The sequence below is a fragment of the Mauremys mutica genome, chromosome 11, assembly GCF_020497125.1.
Source record: "Mauremys mutica isolate MM-2020 ecotype Southern chromosome 11, ASM2049712v1, whole genome shotgun sequence".
Classification (NCBI taxonomy): Eukaryota; Metazoa; Chordata; order Testudines; family Geoemydidae; genus Mauremys; species Mauremys mutica.
Window position 1 is genome coordinate 64,382,679 of NC_059082.1, and position 18,481 is coordinate 64,401,159.

At 44.2% G+C, this 18,481-nt stretch overlaps 1 protein-coding gene across 4 annotated transcripts in view; it reads right to left on the reverse strand.

The window, feature by feature from the left end:
• ZC3H7A (zinc finger CCCH-type containing 7A) overlaps positions 1 to 18,481 on the reverse strand; it is a 56,171-nt gene that overhangs the window by 6,610 nt on the left and 31,080 nt on the right. For all 4 annotated transcript variants that reach the window (XM_044979131.1, XM_044979128.1, XM_044979130.1 and 1 more), the window contains exons 10-17: positions 18,100 to 18,307; positions 17,053 to 17,108; positions 15,990 to 16,176; positions 14,102 to 14,263; positions 12,244 to 12,440; positions 11,890 to 11,984; positions 3,689 to 3,870; positions 94 to 170 (exon numbers count right to left, since the gene is read on the reverse strand). In XM_044979131.1, coding sequence (XP_044835066.1) covers positions 94 to 170; positions 3,689 to 3,870; positions 11,890 to 11,984; positions 12,244 to 12,440; positions 14,102 to 14,263; positions 15,990 to 16,176; positions 17,053 to 17,108; positions 18,100 to 18,307 — 1,164 coding nt within the window. The remainder of the gene's footprint in view (positions 1 to 93; positions 171 to 3,688; positions 3,871 to 11,889; positions 11,985 to 12,243; positions 12,441 to 14,101; positions 14,264 to 15,989; positions 16,177 to 17,052; positions 17,109 to 18,099; positions 18,308 to 18,481) is intronic.

Here is an 18,481-nt window from a genome sequence, read left to right on the forward strand (position 1 = left end):
CATGTTATAAACATTGACATCAAAACCAGTACATCACCAATCACACTAGTCCCACATAAAATTGCTTCCTGAGAAAGATGTGACTGGAAATACCTGTGCTCCATGTGCGTTTGCTTCCATATTCTGCCAATATTTCTTTGATTCTTGAGCAATAGTATCATGCGAGATACCTGCAGAGGAGAAAACAAAGGTCTTAGACAATTATGAATATTTGGAAGTTTTATTCATATACATGTTCAAGTGCTACTGAATCCCCCCAAAAAACAACTGACGTTGCCAAAGAGACTGGTGTTACTTACCACAAGATTTACAAAAAACAAGCACTTAAAACAAGTTAAGGACATCCTCCAATCCTACACTGTCCACATAACACAAATACATTCACAGATGGACCAAAGTATCGCCCAAGTTTTCTGTTTAATTGGATCTTCCAAAATAGCCCATTTTCAAATCCTGGAGCCAGATGCCTAAGGCCTTGGTGCAAATGACCACAGGCAAGCTAGCTGCAATCCTCTTGAAAACCAGATCATTTTTCCAAAAACGAGACTCCAGTTTATGTTCACAAGGCTCCTATAAAAACCCTCCTCATGTACAGATCAGCGTTACTTAGCAGAGAGAGACCCCACAAGACTTGCAAGACTCATAGGCAGGATGTAAAAGACTGTCACATTGCCTTTAATGATAGCCATTCTTGCAACCACTTTTCCTCTCAGGCTCTTTAATAATCTCAATGTCCTCAGAGATACAGACTTTTACTGCACACCTTTCCATATAATTAAAGCCTCACCAAGGTTTCTTCTCCCCAATGTCCATGGAGAGGCTGAAGACTAAAGACATCAACTCTATCAGAATTTCAGAGTCCTTAAAAAGAAAAATAGGTCTGTGCCTAGATTTGGAGCAGGGGCAGGAAGGGGCTTCCCATTCAGGTGAGCATTCCCCTTCTTTAGAGTCCTCCAACCCTCAGAGTCTATAAATTATCAATTGGGCCTTGACTATGTCTGGACATGCGTAGGAGAGAAGAACTCACATGGACACTCATGTTTGTGAGATGGCCTAACCCTTTTAATAAGAAGTTTATAGGGTTAAGAGGAAATAGCAGCTACCCTTGAACCTAGCATCATAGAATCTCAGGGTTGGAAGGGACCTCAGGAGGTCATCTAGTCCAACCCCCTGCTCAAAGCAGGACCAAACCCAACTAAATCATCCCAGCCAGGGCTTTGTCAAGCCTGACCTTAAAAACCTCTAAAGGAAGGAGATTCCACCACCTCCCTAGGTAACCCATTCCAGTTCTTCACCACCCTACTAGTGAAAAAGTTTTTCCTAATATCCAACCTAAACCTCCCCCTCTGCAACTTGAGACCATTACTCCTTGTTCTGTCAGACATTTTGGGGGGCAGCAAAGGAAGGGAGAGCAGCTGTCCTTCCTTCCACAAAAAGGAATCCTCAAAGGCCAAGTAGAGATAAATGGGCTAGTGCAGTGGTTCTCAAACTTTTGTACTAGTGACCCCTTTCAAATAGCAAGCCTATGAGTGCGACCCACCCCCTTATAAATTAAAAAAAACAACAACACTTCTTTATATATTTAACACCATTATAAATGCTGGATGCAAAGCGGGGTTTGGGGTGGAGGTTGACAGCTCGCAACCCTCCCATGTAATAACCTCACGACCCCCTGAGGGGTCCCAACCCCCAGTTTGAGAATCCCTGGGCTAGAGCAACAGAAAACTGGGGGGAGATTCTGTACACCTCCACATGACTGTCTTCCTCTGAAACTTTTCTTGGCCTGGGGTCATCCTAAGTTGGCCGATACACTTCCAGACAGAGGGAGCGGAGCTGATCTGATGCTCCTTCTCCACGGAAGAAGCACGTTCAGGGTGAAATTCTGGGCAAAAACAGGGACCCAACTATGGGACCCCATATCATCTCCACATTGCTCACACTACCCTTTTTCTGGGCATCGTCGCCACCTAGGATGATCAACCCAACTAATATTTAAAGCAGTGTTCCCTCACACAGAAAGGTAGAGAGTAGCAGTGAGGTCCACTGCAAGTTGGTCGGAGGGACCACCAAAACCATACCAAAAAAGTTGACCACCACAATGAGGCAAAGAGGAGCAGGCCTCAATTTAACAATAAAGAAATTTTGTAGCAACATTAAGCTAGAGGAACAAACACACTGGACAAGTAAAAAACCAAAAAAAAAAAATCAAAACTGGGTCAATGACCTGTAACAAAAAGATACACCTGATCAATGTCTTTCACACTCTGCAGAAACATTCTCCTTTGCCTTCAGAGTAAATATCTCAATTTCTAGTCAAAGTAATTTTGTAATAAAACTAAAACACGAAAGCTAAAAACCTCAAACACCTGTCAGGGATGGTATAGATAATACTTAGTCCTGCTATCAGTGCAGGGGACTGGACTATATCAGCAGTTCTCAACCAGGGTCTGTAAGTCCTTTCAGGGGTCCGTGGGGCCCTGTGGCTGAAACCCGGCGCCCCGAACCCCAGCGCCCTCTGTGGGGCTGAAGCCAGCAGCCCCAGCGTTCCCCCTCATCCCCCAAAGCCCTGAGGCCTGGCGCTCCCCGCGGGCAGAAGCCCTGAGCCAATCGGCAGAGTTGGAGGGGGCAAGCACAAGAGTTTGGCCCTCTCAGCCCCCAAACCACAGTGCCTTACTCAGAGTGGGGCAGTCTGGGGGCAGATCCACCCCCTTAGCTCCTCCTTTCCCCCAGCCCCATCCCTCTGGTAAGGCTGTAGGTGGGAAAGCCAGAGCTAGTCAGTGAAGGGCAGCTGCTTCTCTGGCTGGTGGTGCCGTGGAGCGGGTAGCCATGGCATTCTCCCATCTGCTGCTGGTGCCCGGGGTTGCTGCTGCTCCTCAGCTCCCAGATCCCTTTGACTGCTCACGCAGCCAGTAAGAGCCGCCCAGGTGTGGGGACCCGGCTCTGGGGCTGGCAGAGCCCTCAGGGAGCAACCACTGCAGGGGGAGCCCTCCTGGCACACAGCCCTTAGCTATCTTTCTCCCTGCAACCTGAGCTACCCCTCGCAACCCGCACACAGACCCTAGCTACTCCCTGCTTGCACCCTGAGCTACTCCGCTACCTGCACACAGCCCCTAGCTACCCCTTGCTGCACCCTGAGCGGTTTTCAGACTTTTTGAACTGAAAAGTCTCCCCCCTTTCAGTTCTATGTTTTGATTGTGGCCTCCCACAACCCAGACAGCCTGGGTGGTCTGCTGAGGTGAATTGGGGTTGGAGGTGGTGCTTCATCCCTGGACCCCACTGTGCGGAACTGAGCCCCGCCAGCCCTTGCCCCCGCAAAATAGAAGTCAAACTACGTCTATGCACAGGGCCCCCCACCTGCTCCCAAGTGGCCCTAGAGTTTCTAATAGCATGTTGAGGGGGGCCTCAGCAAGAAAAAGGTTGTGAATCCCTGGATTAGATGACCTTAAGGTCCCTTCCAGTCCTATGATTAAGAAACTATTGGTTTTGAGTTAAAGCTAGGTTTCCTAATTTTATATGTCTAGCAATCTTACTCAATTCCCACTAGCTAGTAAAACTGACCAATTGTTTATTGGATATACAGAAGACTACAGGAGGTTGTAAGTAGAAGACGCTGACTAGTGGGTCAATTAATTGCATTTTTTTATCTTTTTGTACTGGGGGTAGGGGTAATATTTAAATCCAAACATACCTGTCTCATTCTGCATTATCCAAACTTTGAGTTCTACAAGACTGTGTGCATAAAAACACTCATCTTCTCTTAAACAGCCATAACGCACCTCATGCCTGCACAGGTCAAGCTGACACTGAACATGAAAAGAACGGATCTTGGAATACTTTACTGTAGTTTCTCGCAGAATGTGGACAAGGCACCTGTTTTTGAAAAGAAATCAATATTTTAAGCTTTCTGTAAAGTTATTGACCTTCCTTGTGCATATGGAAAACATGCAACCTGACCATTCTTTCCACCTCATATATTTTAATTTTGACATCTCTTTAAAATATCTTATATACTGCTAGGCGGAGTAATCCTAGATCACTACTGTTTGTGTAATTTTTACAAGCAAATTCAGTGTGTGACTATGAGGTCTTTCCACTTAAGGAATTATTAAAACTTTGGAAAAATGTGAGTTTATATATCAGCATGCACCACAAATTGGTAACTCTGAGCTTTAAATTAACAAATAGGCAGTATTCAGAGCCCTTTGTGCTCCTGGATTCTACTGTCATGGAAACTGCCATGGAATTATATAGACACCCACTCTCCTTCCTCTGATAAATGTGTACACACAGCTCCCACAGAAGTCAGTGAGTAGATTATGTACAGCCAAGGGCAGCATTTGTCAAGAAATGATTTTTAAGGCTAGAAGAGACCAAGAAGGTCATCTAATCCAACTTCTTGCATAAAACACAGGCTATAGGATTTTACCCCAGGAACCCTTGTATCAAGCTTACGCGTCTCTAGTTTAAGCAGAAATTACTTTGGGCTTGTCTACAGATAGCTGTAATGTGCACTGTTGGGGCATGAGGGTGATTTCTAAAGCACACTAGCATGTTGCACAATAACAGGTCTACGTAGACCCTACTGGAATAGACTAAAAGTTCCCTGGTGTGCTTTAACATAGTACTGTTTCAAAGCTGTTGGCACGAACAAAAAAGTTCTCAAGTGCATTTCAACAGGGTCTATGCCGAGCAGTTAGAGCACAACACATTAGTGCACTTTACAAAAAACACCCCCGTGGCGCTCATTGCTGCTCCTTGTAGGTGTGCCCTTAAAAAGTCTCCAAATGATGAAGAACTATCACGTTACTAGGAAAGCTGTTCCAATGGTTACTGATAATTTATATTGCAGTTGCTCCTTTAAGCCCCCCAATTATTGACCATTGTGGTAGGTACTACAAGCACAAATGTACCAAGAAGCTTATTTACCATCATTTAAAATTTTGCGTCTTATTTCCATTTTCAGTTAGTCTAGCTTCAACATCCAGCCACTTAGTCTGCTAAATTAAAAAGAGTACTCTACAATATCAAATCTTTTCCCTGTACTGGTGCATCTAGACCACAATAGCTCTCTCTTAACCTACTCTTTGATAAAAGACGGTTACTCACCTTTGTAACTGTTCTTCGAGAAGTGTTGCTCATATCTATTCCAATTAGGTGTGCGTGCGCCACGCACACCATCGGAGAAATTTTCTACCCTCGCAACACCCAGTGGGTCGGCTGTGGAGCCCCCTGGAGTGGCACTTTCATGGCGCTGGATATATACCCCAGCCGGCCCAGCACCCCCTCAGTTCCTTCTTGCCGGCAACTCCGACAGAGGGGAAGGAGGGCAGGTTTGGAATGGATATAAGCAAAACATCTCGAAGAACCAGTTACTAAGGTGAGTAACCGTTTTTTCTTCTCCGAGTGCTTGCTCATATCGATTCAATTAGGTGACTCCCAAGCCTTACCTAGGCAGTGGGGTCGGAGTGAGATATTGCTGAATGCAGAACTGCTGAACCAAATGCAGTATTGTCTTTGGACTGCTGGACTATTGCGTAGTGGGAGGCAAAAGTATGCACTGATGAACAAGCGGCAGCTCTACAAATTTCCTGAACTGGAACCTGTGCCAGGAAAGCAGCTGATGAAGCTTGGGCCCTTGTGGAATGGATGGTGAAGTGCATGGCTGGGATGCCAGCCAGGTTGTAACAAGCATGGATACAGGACGTGATCCAAGAGGAGATACACTGTGAGGAGACCAGGAGGCCTTTCATCCTGTCAGCCACGGCAACAAATAGCTGGGTCGTCTTTCTGAACGGCTTTGTACGTTCAATATAGAAGGTGAGGGCCCTATGAATGTCGAGGGAGTGCAGCCGTTGCTCCCTCTGTGTAGTGTGCAGCTTTAGATAGAAGACTGGGAAGAAAATGTCCTGGTTGATGTGAAAAGTTGACACCACCTTGGGAAGAAAGGCAGGGTGAGGGCGAAGCTGCACCTTGCCTTTATGGAAAGCCGTGTACGGCAGTACCAACGTGAGATCTCTGATCTCAGATATACGCCTCGCTGAAGTGATGGTGAAAAGGAAGTCTGTCTTCCAAGAGAGGTAGAGGAGTGAGCAGATAGCCATCAGCTCAAATGGGGGTCCCATGAGTCTGGAAAGGACCAGGTTAAAGTCCCACGCCGGGATCGGTTGTTGCACCTGCAGGTAGAGACGGTCCAGTCCCTTAAGAAACCTACCGACCGTCAGGTTGGAGAAGACAGAGCAACCATGTTCTCCTGGGTGGAAAGCCGAACTGGCTGCCAAGTGCCTAAGAGATGATATCGCCAGACCCTGCTGTTTTAGGGATAGGAGATAGTCTAGGAGGAGAGGCACCGATGCCTGCAAAGGGGGAGCGTGGCGCTGAGCACACCAACAGGAGAAACGCTTCCATTGGGCCGGGTACGTGACTCGGGTGGAGGGTTTCCTGCTACCTATCAGAACCTGCTGCACCAAGTATGAGCAGAGTAGGTCCGACTGAGTTAGCCATGCAGCATCCACCATGTGAGATGGAGGGATTGCAGGTCGGGGTGACACAGGCGGCTGTGGTCTTGTGAGATCAGGTCCAGCCAAAGCGGAAGTGGAATCGGAGCATCTATCGATAGCTCCAGCAGCATGGTGTACCAGTGTTGCCTGGGCCATGCTCGGACGACCAGAATCAGACATGTTCTGTCCCTGAATACCTTGAGCAGGACCTTGTGGACTAGTGGGAATGGAGGGAAGGTGTAGAACAGTTGGACCTTCCACAGGATCAGGAAGACATCTGACAGCGAACCCGGGGAAATCCACTGGAGAGAACAAAACATTTGGCACTTCCAAATGCTGCGTGAGGCGAACAGGTCAACCTGGGGAAATCCCCACCTGAGGAAGATGGAGTGGATGACATCTGGATGAATCAACCACTCGTGAGACTAGAAGGACCTGCTGAGGCAATCTGCCAGTGTGTTCTGGACCCCCAGGAGAAAGAATTTCACCAGGTGGATAGAGTGGGCTATACAGAACTTCCACAGGCAAATGGCTTCCTGACAGAGGGGGGGACTACTGGGCTCCCCTTTGCTTGTTGATGTAAAACATGGCTGTGGTGTTGTCTGTGAGGACCGCCACGCAACGCCCATGTAGACGCTCCCGGAATGCCTGACACACCAGGCGCACTGCCACCAGTTCTCAGACATTGATGTGTAGAGACAGCTCGGCTGTGGTCCATAGACCCTGTGTTCAGAGGTCCCCTAGGTGGGCGCCCCATCCTAGGGACGAAGCATCTGTAACCAGGGACAAGAATGGTTAAGGAGCATGAAATGGGATCCCTTTGCATACAGTCCTGAGAACCAACCACCAGCAGAGAGAGGTTAGGACCACTTCTGGGACAGTGACCACCATACTCAAGCTGTCTCGACCTGGAAGATATACTGTTGATAGCCAGGCCTGAAGTGGGTGGAGCCGCAGTCTGGCATGCCTGGTCATATACGTGCAAGAGGCCATGTGCCCCAGAAGGCTCAGGCATGTTTTCACTATTGAGGCTGGGAAACTTTGAAGGCTTTGGATGAGGTTCGCCAACGACTGGAAGTGGGCCTCCGGAAAGAGAGCTCGGGGCAGTCTGGAATTTAAGACTGCCCCAATTAACTCTATTCTCTGGGTTGGCTCCAGAGTCGACTTTTCGATGTTAAGCAGGAGGCCCAGCTGACGAAACATGTCTATGGTAACCTACACTTGTTCTCTGGTGCGACCCCAGATAAGCCAATCATCGAGATATGGAAATACTTGGATCTGCTGCCGACAAAGGAAGGCTGCCATGACAGCCATACATTTGGGTGAATACTCTGGGGGCCGTGGAAAGGCCGAAAGAAGGGACCGTGAACTGATAGGGTTCACAGTTGACCACAAAGTGAAGGACATGTCTGTGCACCGGATGAATCGCTATGTGGAAGTATGTGTCCTTCATGTTGAGGGTGACATACCAGTATCCAGGAAAGGAATAATGGTCCCCAGTGATACTATACGGAACTTCAACTTTACCATAAATTTGTTGAGTCCGCGCAGGTCCAAGATAGGGCGAAGCCCACCCTTTGCCTTGGGAATTAGGAAGTAACGGGAGTAAAAACCGCTGCCCCTTAGCTCCCTTGGAACCTCCTTGATTGCTCCCATGGTCCAAAGCATTTGGACCCCCTGTATGAGGAGATGCTTGTGAGAGGGGTCCCTGAAGGAGGACGGGGAGGGAGGATGGGAGGGGAGAAAGAAAACTGGAGAGAATATCCCTTTTTCACCATGCGAAGAACTCAACAGTCCATAGTTATGAGAGCCCACGCACGGTGGAAACAGGAGACACGATTCTGGAATGGAGGGAGAAGGATCCTGGATGGTGGCTAGTACACCGTCTTCAGTTGCACCTGCAAAAGTTTTGTTTGGGCCCCACCGGTGGTTTGGGTGGGCCTTGGTTCTGACCAGGCTGGTGGATTTTTTCCTGCCACCTCTCCCACACCTCCTATAAAAATCCTGCCTTGGCCGAGGAGGGTAGGACCATTGAGGCTGCGCCTTAAAGGGTCTACGCTGGGTGACCAATGTGTGCATTCCTCGGGAGCACATTATAGCCCTGGAACCTTTGAGGCTCTGGAGCCTAGAATCTGTTTAGTCCGAGAAGGCCTTGCCCTTCAAATGGAAGGTCCTGCAGGGTTTGCTGCAATTCTAGCAGCAAACCCGACACCTGAAACCACAATATGCGGTGCATGGCTATGCCGGATGCAAGGGTCCTGGCAGCAATGTCTGCAGCATCTAAGGAGGTCCTAGCCACCTTTTTGCCTTCCTCCACTAGGGCTCCAAAATTTGTCCCTGGACTCTGGAGGCACTAGTTCTTTGAATTTTAACATGGAGTTCCATGAATTCTAGTCATAGCAGCTCAGGAGTGTCTGCTCATTCGCAACCCTGAGCTGTAGCCCCCCAGAGGAGTAAATCTTGTGCCCGAACAAATTGAGGCACTTAGCATCCTTTGATTTGGGCACCGGGACCTGTTGCCCATGCCGCTCCCTTTCGTTCACTGAGGCCACCACTAGAGAACATGGCTGAGGGTGAGTGTATAGGTACTCATATTCCTTGGAGGGAACAAACTATTTCCTCTCCACTCCTCTAGCCGTTGGAGGGATGGAAGCAGGCGTCTGCCAGATTGTTTTGGCAGTGGTGTGGATAGTACGTATGAGGGGCAAAGCCACTTGAGACGGGGCTTCTGCTGATAGGATGTCCACCACTGGGTCGGTCCTCCAGCTCCACCTCCTCCTCTGCTTGGAGGTTCATATTACGTGCCACCCTACATAGGAAGTCCTGGTGGGCACAAAGGTCTATTGAAAGAGGACCAGAGATTGTTATCCCCGCCAGTTCCTCATCTGGCGAAGACGAGGACGCCGCCACAGGGGCTAGAGGGTCCAGTGGCATCTCCTGTTGTGATGGGTCCTGCTGCCCAGGGTCCTCTATGCCGGAGCCTGGAGCTTGTCCAGGGGTCGGGGCTGCAGTTTCCATACCCCCCTGGAGCAGGATGGCTTATGGTGGCCTCTGGCATCCAAGGCGTTGATGGGAGGTCCCTGATGGTACTCCTTGAGCTTGATACGCATTGGGGAGCCTGTGCGCACCGGACTCAACGGCTCCTCCCTCAGTGCTGGAGTCAACGGTGCCGACATTGGCGCTTGTGCACTCGGTCGCTCCGTAACTGCATGCGACTCCAAGGTTGGCCTAAGGGGTACCCACAACTGCTGATGTGGATCCGTCACCTCTGGCCTGTGGTGCTGCTTCTGGACAGGCGAGAGAGATGGGCACTGGACCAACTGCACGGGTTGTGATGCCAGGGAAGTCCAGTGCCACAGGTTTCTGCTAGAGTCCATCCATTGTGCAGTACCCGCTGCTGCTGCTGGGGCGCTGTGCACCGAAGCACCCGGTGCTGGGTCTCGGCACGCCGCTGGAAGATCCAGGCTAAGAGCCGCCTCCACTAAGAGCTGCTTCAACAGAAAGTCCCGCTCCTTTTTAGTCCGGGGCCGGAACCCTTTACAAATCTTGCCCTTGTTAGCCTGGTAAGACTCCCCTAGGCACTTCAAGCAGGAGTCATGGGGGTCACCCGCTGGCATAGGCTTAGAGCAGGCTGAACAAGGCTTAAAGCCCGGAGCCTTGGGCATGAACCCAAGCGGCAGGCGGGGACAAGGGGAAAGACCCCTTTCAACCCACTATTCTAATGCTATGTACACAATAACTAACTATAAACAACACTAACTATAATAACTATGGGCCATCTTAATTATCACTTCAAAAAGTTTTTTTTCCTCCTGCTGATGATAGCTCATCTCAATTGATTAGACTTTTCCTGTTATGCATACTTCCACCTTTTCGTGTTCTCTGTATGTATAAATAGCTCCTGTCTGTGTGTTCCATTCTATGCATCCGAAAAAGTGAGCTGTAGCTCACGAAAGCTCATGCTAAAATAAATTTGTTAGTCTTTAAGGTGCCACAAGTACTCCTGTTCTTTTTATAATAACTATATAACCTTTGGGAAAAAAGAACACTAGGGAAAGTGGAAAACAGCAAAGCCGCGCTCCACAGTTCCAACAACTGTCACAGGCGGTAGGAAGGAACTGAGGGGGCACTGGGCAGGCTGAGGTATATACAGGTCTGTCGCATCTTACACGCATTTAACATTGCACGATTTCAGTTTTACACGATCGGCAAAAACAAAACCAAAAAAAAAAAGAGAAAAACAATTTAAATACTGTTTCTGTAGTGCGGGCTATTCCGCCCATCATTCAACTCAATGTAATTTTGACTATACGCAGTTTTCGCTTTACGCACTAACCACGGAATGGAACCCTCACATAAGATGAGACTCGCCTGTATCCAGCGCCATGGAGACGCCACTCCAGAGGGCTCCACAGCCGAACCACCGTGTGTTGCTAGGGTAGAAACTTTCTCCAACAATTGTGCACGCGGCACACGCACACCTAATTAGAATCAATATGAGCAAGCACTCGAAGAAGAACTGGAAGAAATTAACTTTAAATCTCACTAAACGCAGGCCTTTATTTACTACCTCACCAACCTGTGTTTCATCTACAAATTTTACCAGCAATATTTTATATTTTCTCCTAGATCACAGATAAAATGGTGACTGGCATTGAGCCAAGAACTGATCACTGCAGGACTCCACTGGAAACACCCTCAGTCAGTAATTTTATACTATAGGGTTTTTTAATTCAATAGAAGAAATTTAAATAAAGTGCTCTCCAAAGTCAAGTCCTGTTCCTGCAAGCCCATTGATGCAGGTAGATGCTTAAGACCAGGTGAAGCACCACTGTAACCAATGGAACTCTGAACAGGGCCACAGTCTGCAGATTACAGAATCAGGGTCTAAATCAAGGGTCCCCAACGTACTGGCCAGCAGACGAGCATCCGCCAAAATGCCGCCAAAATTCCAGAACGCCTTGTGTAACTCAAATTTTACGTAAGTCAGAAACGTATACCCAACAATTATGCAAGCAAACACCACCCTCCTATTTCTAGCTTATGGAACTTTTTCCATAAGTGCAGATTTGCCTAAGTCGGGTTTGTGTAACCCAGGGGAATGTCTGTACAGTACTATTGTAACATAACCTACTACAAAAATAAAAGGTAAGTTTAAAAAAAATTTGAAAAAGTTAAGGAAACTGTTTCTGTGCTTGTTTAAAAGCAGCATTTTTCTTCCACATAGTAAAGATTCAAAGCTGTATTTAGTTAATGTTCAGTTGTAAACTTCTGAAAAAAACATGTTTTGTTCAGAGTTACGAACATTTCAGAGTTCCAAATAACCTTTGTAATTCTGAGGTTCTACTGTACTTTTAATTTGAAACTTATATTGAGTATATTTCAAACATACTTGTTATCTTCAAAGTCATGCATGGCAGGGTGAGAACAAGAAGAATTATCCTTGTTCCTTTTGCTTATTATTCTAGGTTTGTGATCAAAGCATTTCTGAAATACAAAAACAAGGGATTAAAGAAAAGTTGAATATATGTTTCATATATGAAATCACTTTAAAGATTCTACTAGGGATGTAGACTGTGAAAACTATTATCCAAAATGCACGTCAATGCTTACAAGTTAGTCATGAACCAAATCATTCCATAAGCAGTTCACCTTACTATCTAGCAAAGCTGTCAAATGAAAAACTGTTTAAAATTGTTTCATATCTTTAAGAAACAAGCAGTCAAATATGCCTTTAAAGAAGCACCTCACAAAGAAACATAAATAGTCCATGGTGTTCTTGAAGGAGTTGGGATACAGTAAAGTTGATATTTCCATTTCCTCCAAAGAGAGCTTCTCGATTAAAGGCTCCTTTGCGCTCTAGAGTCCACACATCTATCTCCTCCTGGCAATACGCAAATGTGCAGTGGCCTGGATACCTACACTCTTCTTCAGCAGCAACATCTAGGATGACATGAAATCAAAGTTAAATCTGACATCACTTTTACACAGCCACATTTATCATCACTAGATCTTAACTCTGCATTTCAGAAAGTCTGATGAAAAGCCACCTCTGTTGTAAATGCAGAGAGGAGTAAGACCAGAAGACTAGATTCAAAACTTCACTTTGAATGACCACACCACATCTTTAAGCAGGGGGAACGTTGTCCAGGCTTAAGGTAGCAGTGCTTTACGGTGGGAGGCAGGAGGTCAGAAACTGCCACAAAAAGGTGAATGGTCATCAGCTTTGTGGTGCTGACTCACCCCCAGGGAATGTAAGGGGCAGAAGGCTTTAAATGTGCAAGCCTTGGGTGTGGGAAGCCTTTTCTTCATCCAGCAGGCAAGGGAGCACTCACCCTCTCTTCCCTAAAGGTGCCAATATCAGGTTGGGTTAGGACATGCTATGGCTATTGTGCTAATCGCTCCTTTTTAGGGGGACTGGGAAGGAATTTTTCCCTCACCCCCATATTAACTTCAGTGGAGTGAGGTGTTTTTTCCCCCCCCTCGTTCTCCACAAGGGGGTATCAGGGTGGACCTTTTCTGGTGTGGAGAAAAGGTGGTTAGGCTATATGCTACAACTCATTTTGTAAGTGTGGGGTGGATGTCCGGTGCAGGTAACTCCACAAGGAAGGCACCCAGTGACCAGGTAAATGGCCTGGTAAAAGACTTAAAAGGAGGTGCTGGTTAAAGGAACAGAACAGGGGGAGTTAGGGACTCCTATGATTGGTACAGCAAGGAGCCAACCCCCTTTCTTAAAGCCCACCTTAATTCTCCTACAAGCGGGGGTGGATGGCAAGGCCCAAGCCGTGGATTGGCTGGGGGACTTGGATGAAACTACCTGGAAGCCCCCGGTAGTTATTTGAATAAACATGGAGTTGCCTGCACTGTACACTTTTATCTGCCAGGTAGTCCCAGACATCTAATAATAAAGTTATGGCCTAATTAAATCCATATCAAGAGTCTCCTGTCCTCCTTTCAGTATAGCTGGAAAATAACTTTACTACATTTAGAACTCCTCAGAAGAGGTGGAATGTCCATTAGAGCTTGTATGTATACCCCAATTATCCTCACAGCCTCCAGCTGCCCCTTTTGTATTTCACACCAAAAACAGAAATATATTTCCACAGATATCCACTCTCTTCTCTGTAGCTAGGAGTACAAATGTTAATTTGTGCACATTTGTGATAAACTAACCAGCTCCCTGAAGTCATAAGCAGAGGCTCATACCGAGAATCTATGAAGCAATGCTTACTTTTACATGAAGTGTCCAGAACCTCCAAGGTCACAAGGATACTAGGAGTCTGCTCTATTTAGAAATAGCCCAATATATTTTCATGTTTTTTAAATAAATTATAATTAGGAGGAAGAATATGCTCTAAATAATCACATCAGTTTTCATGATGGAAATATTAAACCTCTTTGGAAATATTAAAAATACCTATAAACTGTTTTCGTTAATCAGCAAAAACAATGGACCTTCATTCTACATTTTGTAACAAAAATGCACATGCAAGGTTTTAATTCCTATACTGAATATAAGTAATGCAATTAATTTTGCATTCAAACAAGTTAAATTTCCTTGTTAATTCAATAAAAACTATGTAACTTCCATATTTAAAACATACCTTTACATATATAATATGGTCCTACATATTGAGTCTTTGTTGGTCTTGGACGTATTTTTTTCCATGATTTATCTTCAGAATTCTTTATTTTACCAATTAGAATATCCTTTTTACACTTATGCTCTAAATTGGGATGGTAAGTGAAATCCAGTAACTTAGGCCCTAAAATAATAGAAAAATTGTTTATCGTTTACACAAGCTACAAGTAACTGTGGCACTTGTATTCAGGCACATGTCCAAATATGAAATGCGTGAACAGACTTAAGAATTCTTACTGGCACCAATAAATTTGAAGAGCCAAAGTAATCTTAAATAAAAGGGGCGGGGGGGGGAAAAGAGTAGAAGGAAATTATGCAAATACTTACAAGACCAGACTCAAGAAAAATAGAAGGTAATTTTAGGAAGATTTTATAGTCTTCCTTTGCTTCTGCATGGGAATAACCAGCTGTATTTTTCTGTTTTTGCAGGCCCAAATGAGTAAGTTTTCATAAATTTGTTTTGGGCCTTTAATTGCTGATCTCTAATAAGTCATTGAGAACCATGCAACTAAAATCCCAAATTCAGTCAACTAAATATTTAATTTTTATTAAACTTCAGCAGCCAAAGAGTGAATTCAAAGACAGAACACAACCTCAAGTAAAAAGTCAACTTTTGTATTCTGTAGGAATACAATACCAGCCCCATGGTCTAGTTGGTGTTGTTTTTTTTTTTTAACTGTCATGTGCTAAATACAGGGTTCAAAAGTACGTCTATTTTGCTTCCAAAGCCACAAATCTTCAGAATGCATGTATACCAGCAAGTGGAGTTTAAAGTTTCCAATGCTCAGTGTCCATACTAGTCAATAAAAGAAGTTACAATAACCCACTAAGAATAGAGTCTGGTGCATTCCTGTCCGGTTCTCTTTGAACAAAAAGTTCATGGTGGAACTGTGTGGTTTCAGAAATGGGTACGAAAAGCAGGGATGCAAAAAAACAAGGGAAGAAACCAATGCTTTGTTAAAGGCCAACATATGGATATATCTTAAAGTTCATCCTTCAGCATTTTCTAACTGCTGCTTTTTATTAAACATCATGTATACGTGGCATTTCAAAATCACCTGTTGATCCTTCTTACACAACAAAAGTAGTTTTAAACTACAGATAAACTACAATAACCACTCCCTAGTTATGTCAGTGTAATATTTTAGAAATATTATGTATGTTTTATTACTCTAATATTTCAGAATGTCTATAACCTGAAGAATAGTTCTTGATTTTAAGATTAGTCTTGATGAAAAAAAGTTGCTTCTAGAATACAGCTGTGTAACAGCAACAGCTCAGACCTCAAAGATTAGTTGTCTGAATGGCCCAAAATAGGTTAAGACCCTCTGTGTCAATAAAGTGAAGTTAATAATTATTGCTAAGGTTTGGAAGCATCACGATAATGATTTAGAATTAGTTTGAAAGAACAATAAAACAGATGGGATGTGAAGGTTACCAGGTACTTTGAATTGCAGTTCAATTCCCCATGACCAATCAGAGTGGGTATTGCAAGTTTTTAAGTCTTGAGCAAAGGTGTCATTCTTCAGAGTACCCTGGGGGTTGGGAGGAAAGTGAATACAGAACGTGAATGACCTTACACAGTAAGCCTTCAGCGTGAGGAAAGCATGTAGTGATTGGTGGTGGTTTTAGAAATTAAGAACCCATTAGGACAAGACCACGAAATCAAGAAAAAGGTAGAAAAATGGTTGCAACATTTTTTGTGACTCAATATTCAGATCCATATTGTTTGTAAATGATACACAGTCAGAAATGAGCACTTCTAGAAACCAATAACATTTTAATTTACAACACTGATATAGTAAATATGTATTTAATTATCAATCAAACTGACTTCCTGTGCTCCTTACCTGTTTTGACAAAACATAATTGGCAGGCCTGTCTTAGTTCATGTGTACCTTCCAACGGGTTTCTTCCAACAAGTGATGCAGATATGTTAGCAGTTCCACTGCTAAAAATATGTGAAAAGTCATTCCTAGTTTGACCTGCAATTCCCATGTAATCCTCAGTCCCAAACAAAGTATTAGGGCCATTTATCTGCCAGAAGAAACAAGAATTAACTTTATCTGTCAACCTCATTTTAATATCTCCACAACTAGAACTTAGTTAGTGAAAGTTTTCCTCATAACATCACATTGTCTTCATATAGGGCTCAACTGTGAGCCTGGCTGTGTATCCACACAGGGGAATAAGGGAGATAAGGAGCCCATATCCCCATTACTGCATACATTGCCAGACCCCATACTGGCACTGGGAGAAGTGCCGTAGCTGGTGGGCTGAGAGTATGCAAATCACTAGCTCCACTGTACTACACCTATACACCAGCCAGCCACTGCTGAGTAGGCATATTTGGGTAAAATAAAATACATGAGCTTCAGCTGCAAGTACAACACAGATCAGATTGAGAGTCTTAGTCACAATATTGTTACTGCCCTGCTTGTGGACCACTGCAGTTCCATCCGGCCCCTTATTTTGTCTGGACTGCAAAGTGGCTAGACAGCAAACTCACAAAAGATAACATTTCAGACAGTTGTGACCACTTGTGGTCATTTTAAGCTTCCATGCTGCATTTTGCTAAAAAGTTTACCAAATGAAAAATTGGCTAGGACATTAGTAAATACAATTTCCTCATCTAAAATTTCCCCTGGATTTTTCAGAAAATAGTTTTGGGTTTGGGTTTTGGGTTTGTTTTTTTTTTTGTTTGTTTTGAAAAACTTTCTGTCTCAGAGTGTTGCTGTGTACTATTCAACAACTACTGTTTTCCCACTCCAGGTGCTACATTTTAATGGTGGATGAAGCTATCCCTGCATTTTTTAAACTTTAATTTTAAAAAAAAAAAAAAACCTTCCTTAAGCCCTGATGACTAAATACTAAAAAGTTTTAATCCATGAAGGAAAATGTAAAGATACTTACAAGTAAAAGAGAGGAATTATTGCTGTTAAGTGTTGGTGTTCCATCTCTGGACAGATCTGGACAGTGATTAAGAAACAATTTTTCAGTTATTTCCCCTCCCAGCACATTTTATTGATGTAAGAATTGCACCTGCTATAGAGGTGACAAGGGTCAATGTCTTTTCTCACTACATGCACGTGCCTTGTGGTCTCTGGACAGAAAAACAAGGTAAGTCATCTTGAGTTAGTCAATCAATGGATTACCTTTAATAGCAGCCTCACAGAACGTGTTTTGAGGCAGTCACCGTAAGGACAGACTGAAGAGAGAGAGGTCCAGATGTAAAAAGGTGGGCAAACAGGCAACAGTTCACTTTCAAATCCCTGGTTGTGGACATGGTTAAGGAGAGTCTACCAAAATTCTGCAATAGCCATTCTTCTACAAAGAATGTAGAACTACAAGATTTTTGACTGATATAAGGGTGTTTATTGCATATTTCCTATTTATTTAGGTCATTACTGATCTCAGTATTAATCACCACTTACGCCTAATTAGATTCAGTGTTAAGCAAATTTTTTTTAACGGGTCTTTGCTGTTTTTTTCCCCCCAGTGTGTGCTCTCCATTGTGTAGTCATTTTAGAATCTTGTGATTAAAAAAAAATTGTCCCATTTATTTACTCCCATTTCACTCCGGCACATATTAAATCTGCAGCCCCTCCTGAATTTTTAAATGGAGTTTAAATTCACTTCCCTCTCTGGTTAATTTTACATGCCCAGCATCAACACAACTTTAGGAAAACCTATCTAATAGTTCATGATGATCCAGCAGAGGGCGTCTAGAACACATTTATGTAGATGCCACATGAACAGTTGCTTTATTTTTAATTCTTGATGACAGTATATATTGACTATATAATTTGATACATTTAAAACAGAGGCAAGTCAAACTGCCTGAACATTTCACCACAAACCTTTAATGTTTAAACTAATTGGTAGTGAGAAATCAGCTGTCATTAATAGGGAGTGAGAGAAGTCTGTGAAAGAAAGATTAAACAGAGACTCATTCCTTACCTCTTTTTGAGTCACTGATTGGAAAGGTATTTAAAGAGGAACAAAAATCTTCCAAAGAAGAAGCCAGAGGCTGTGAATACATTTCTGAAAATGAGGCTGCTGGAACAAATCCTGCACCAACTGGTAAAGTTCCTAACAAAGTTGTGGAGAAAGCTATATTAGGAGCTACACTAGCTGATGGAATGGGTCCTCTGACTACTGTGGTTTGCTGGAAAAAAAAAAGAGAAATATTTTTACTAAATATTCATTCAGAATTTTTTTTTCAAAAAGGTTAAGTGGTCTGCAACAGTCTAGCTTTCAGTAATTTGCTTGTTTTAGTACAAAAACCCTATCTCTGCACAGGTAAAGGTAAAAGGAAGAATAATATCTTGAACTTCAGTCC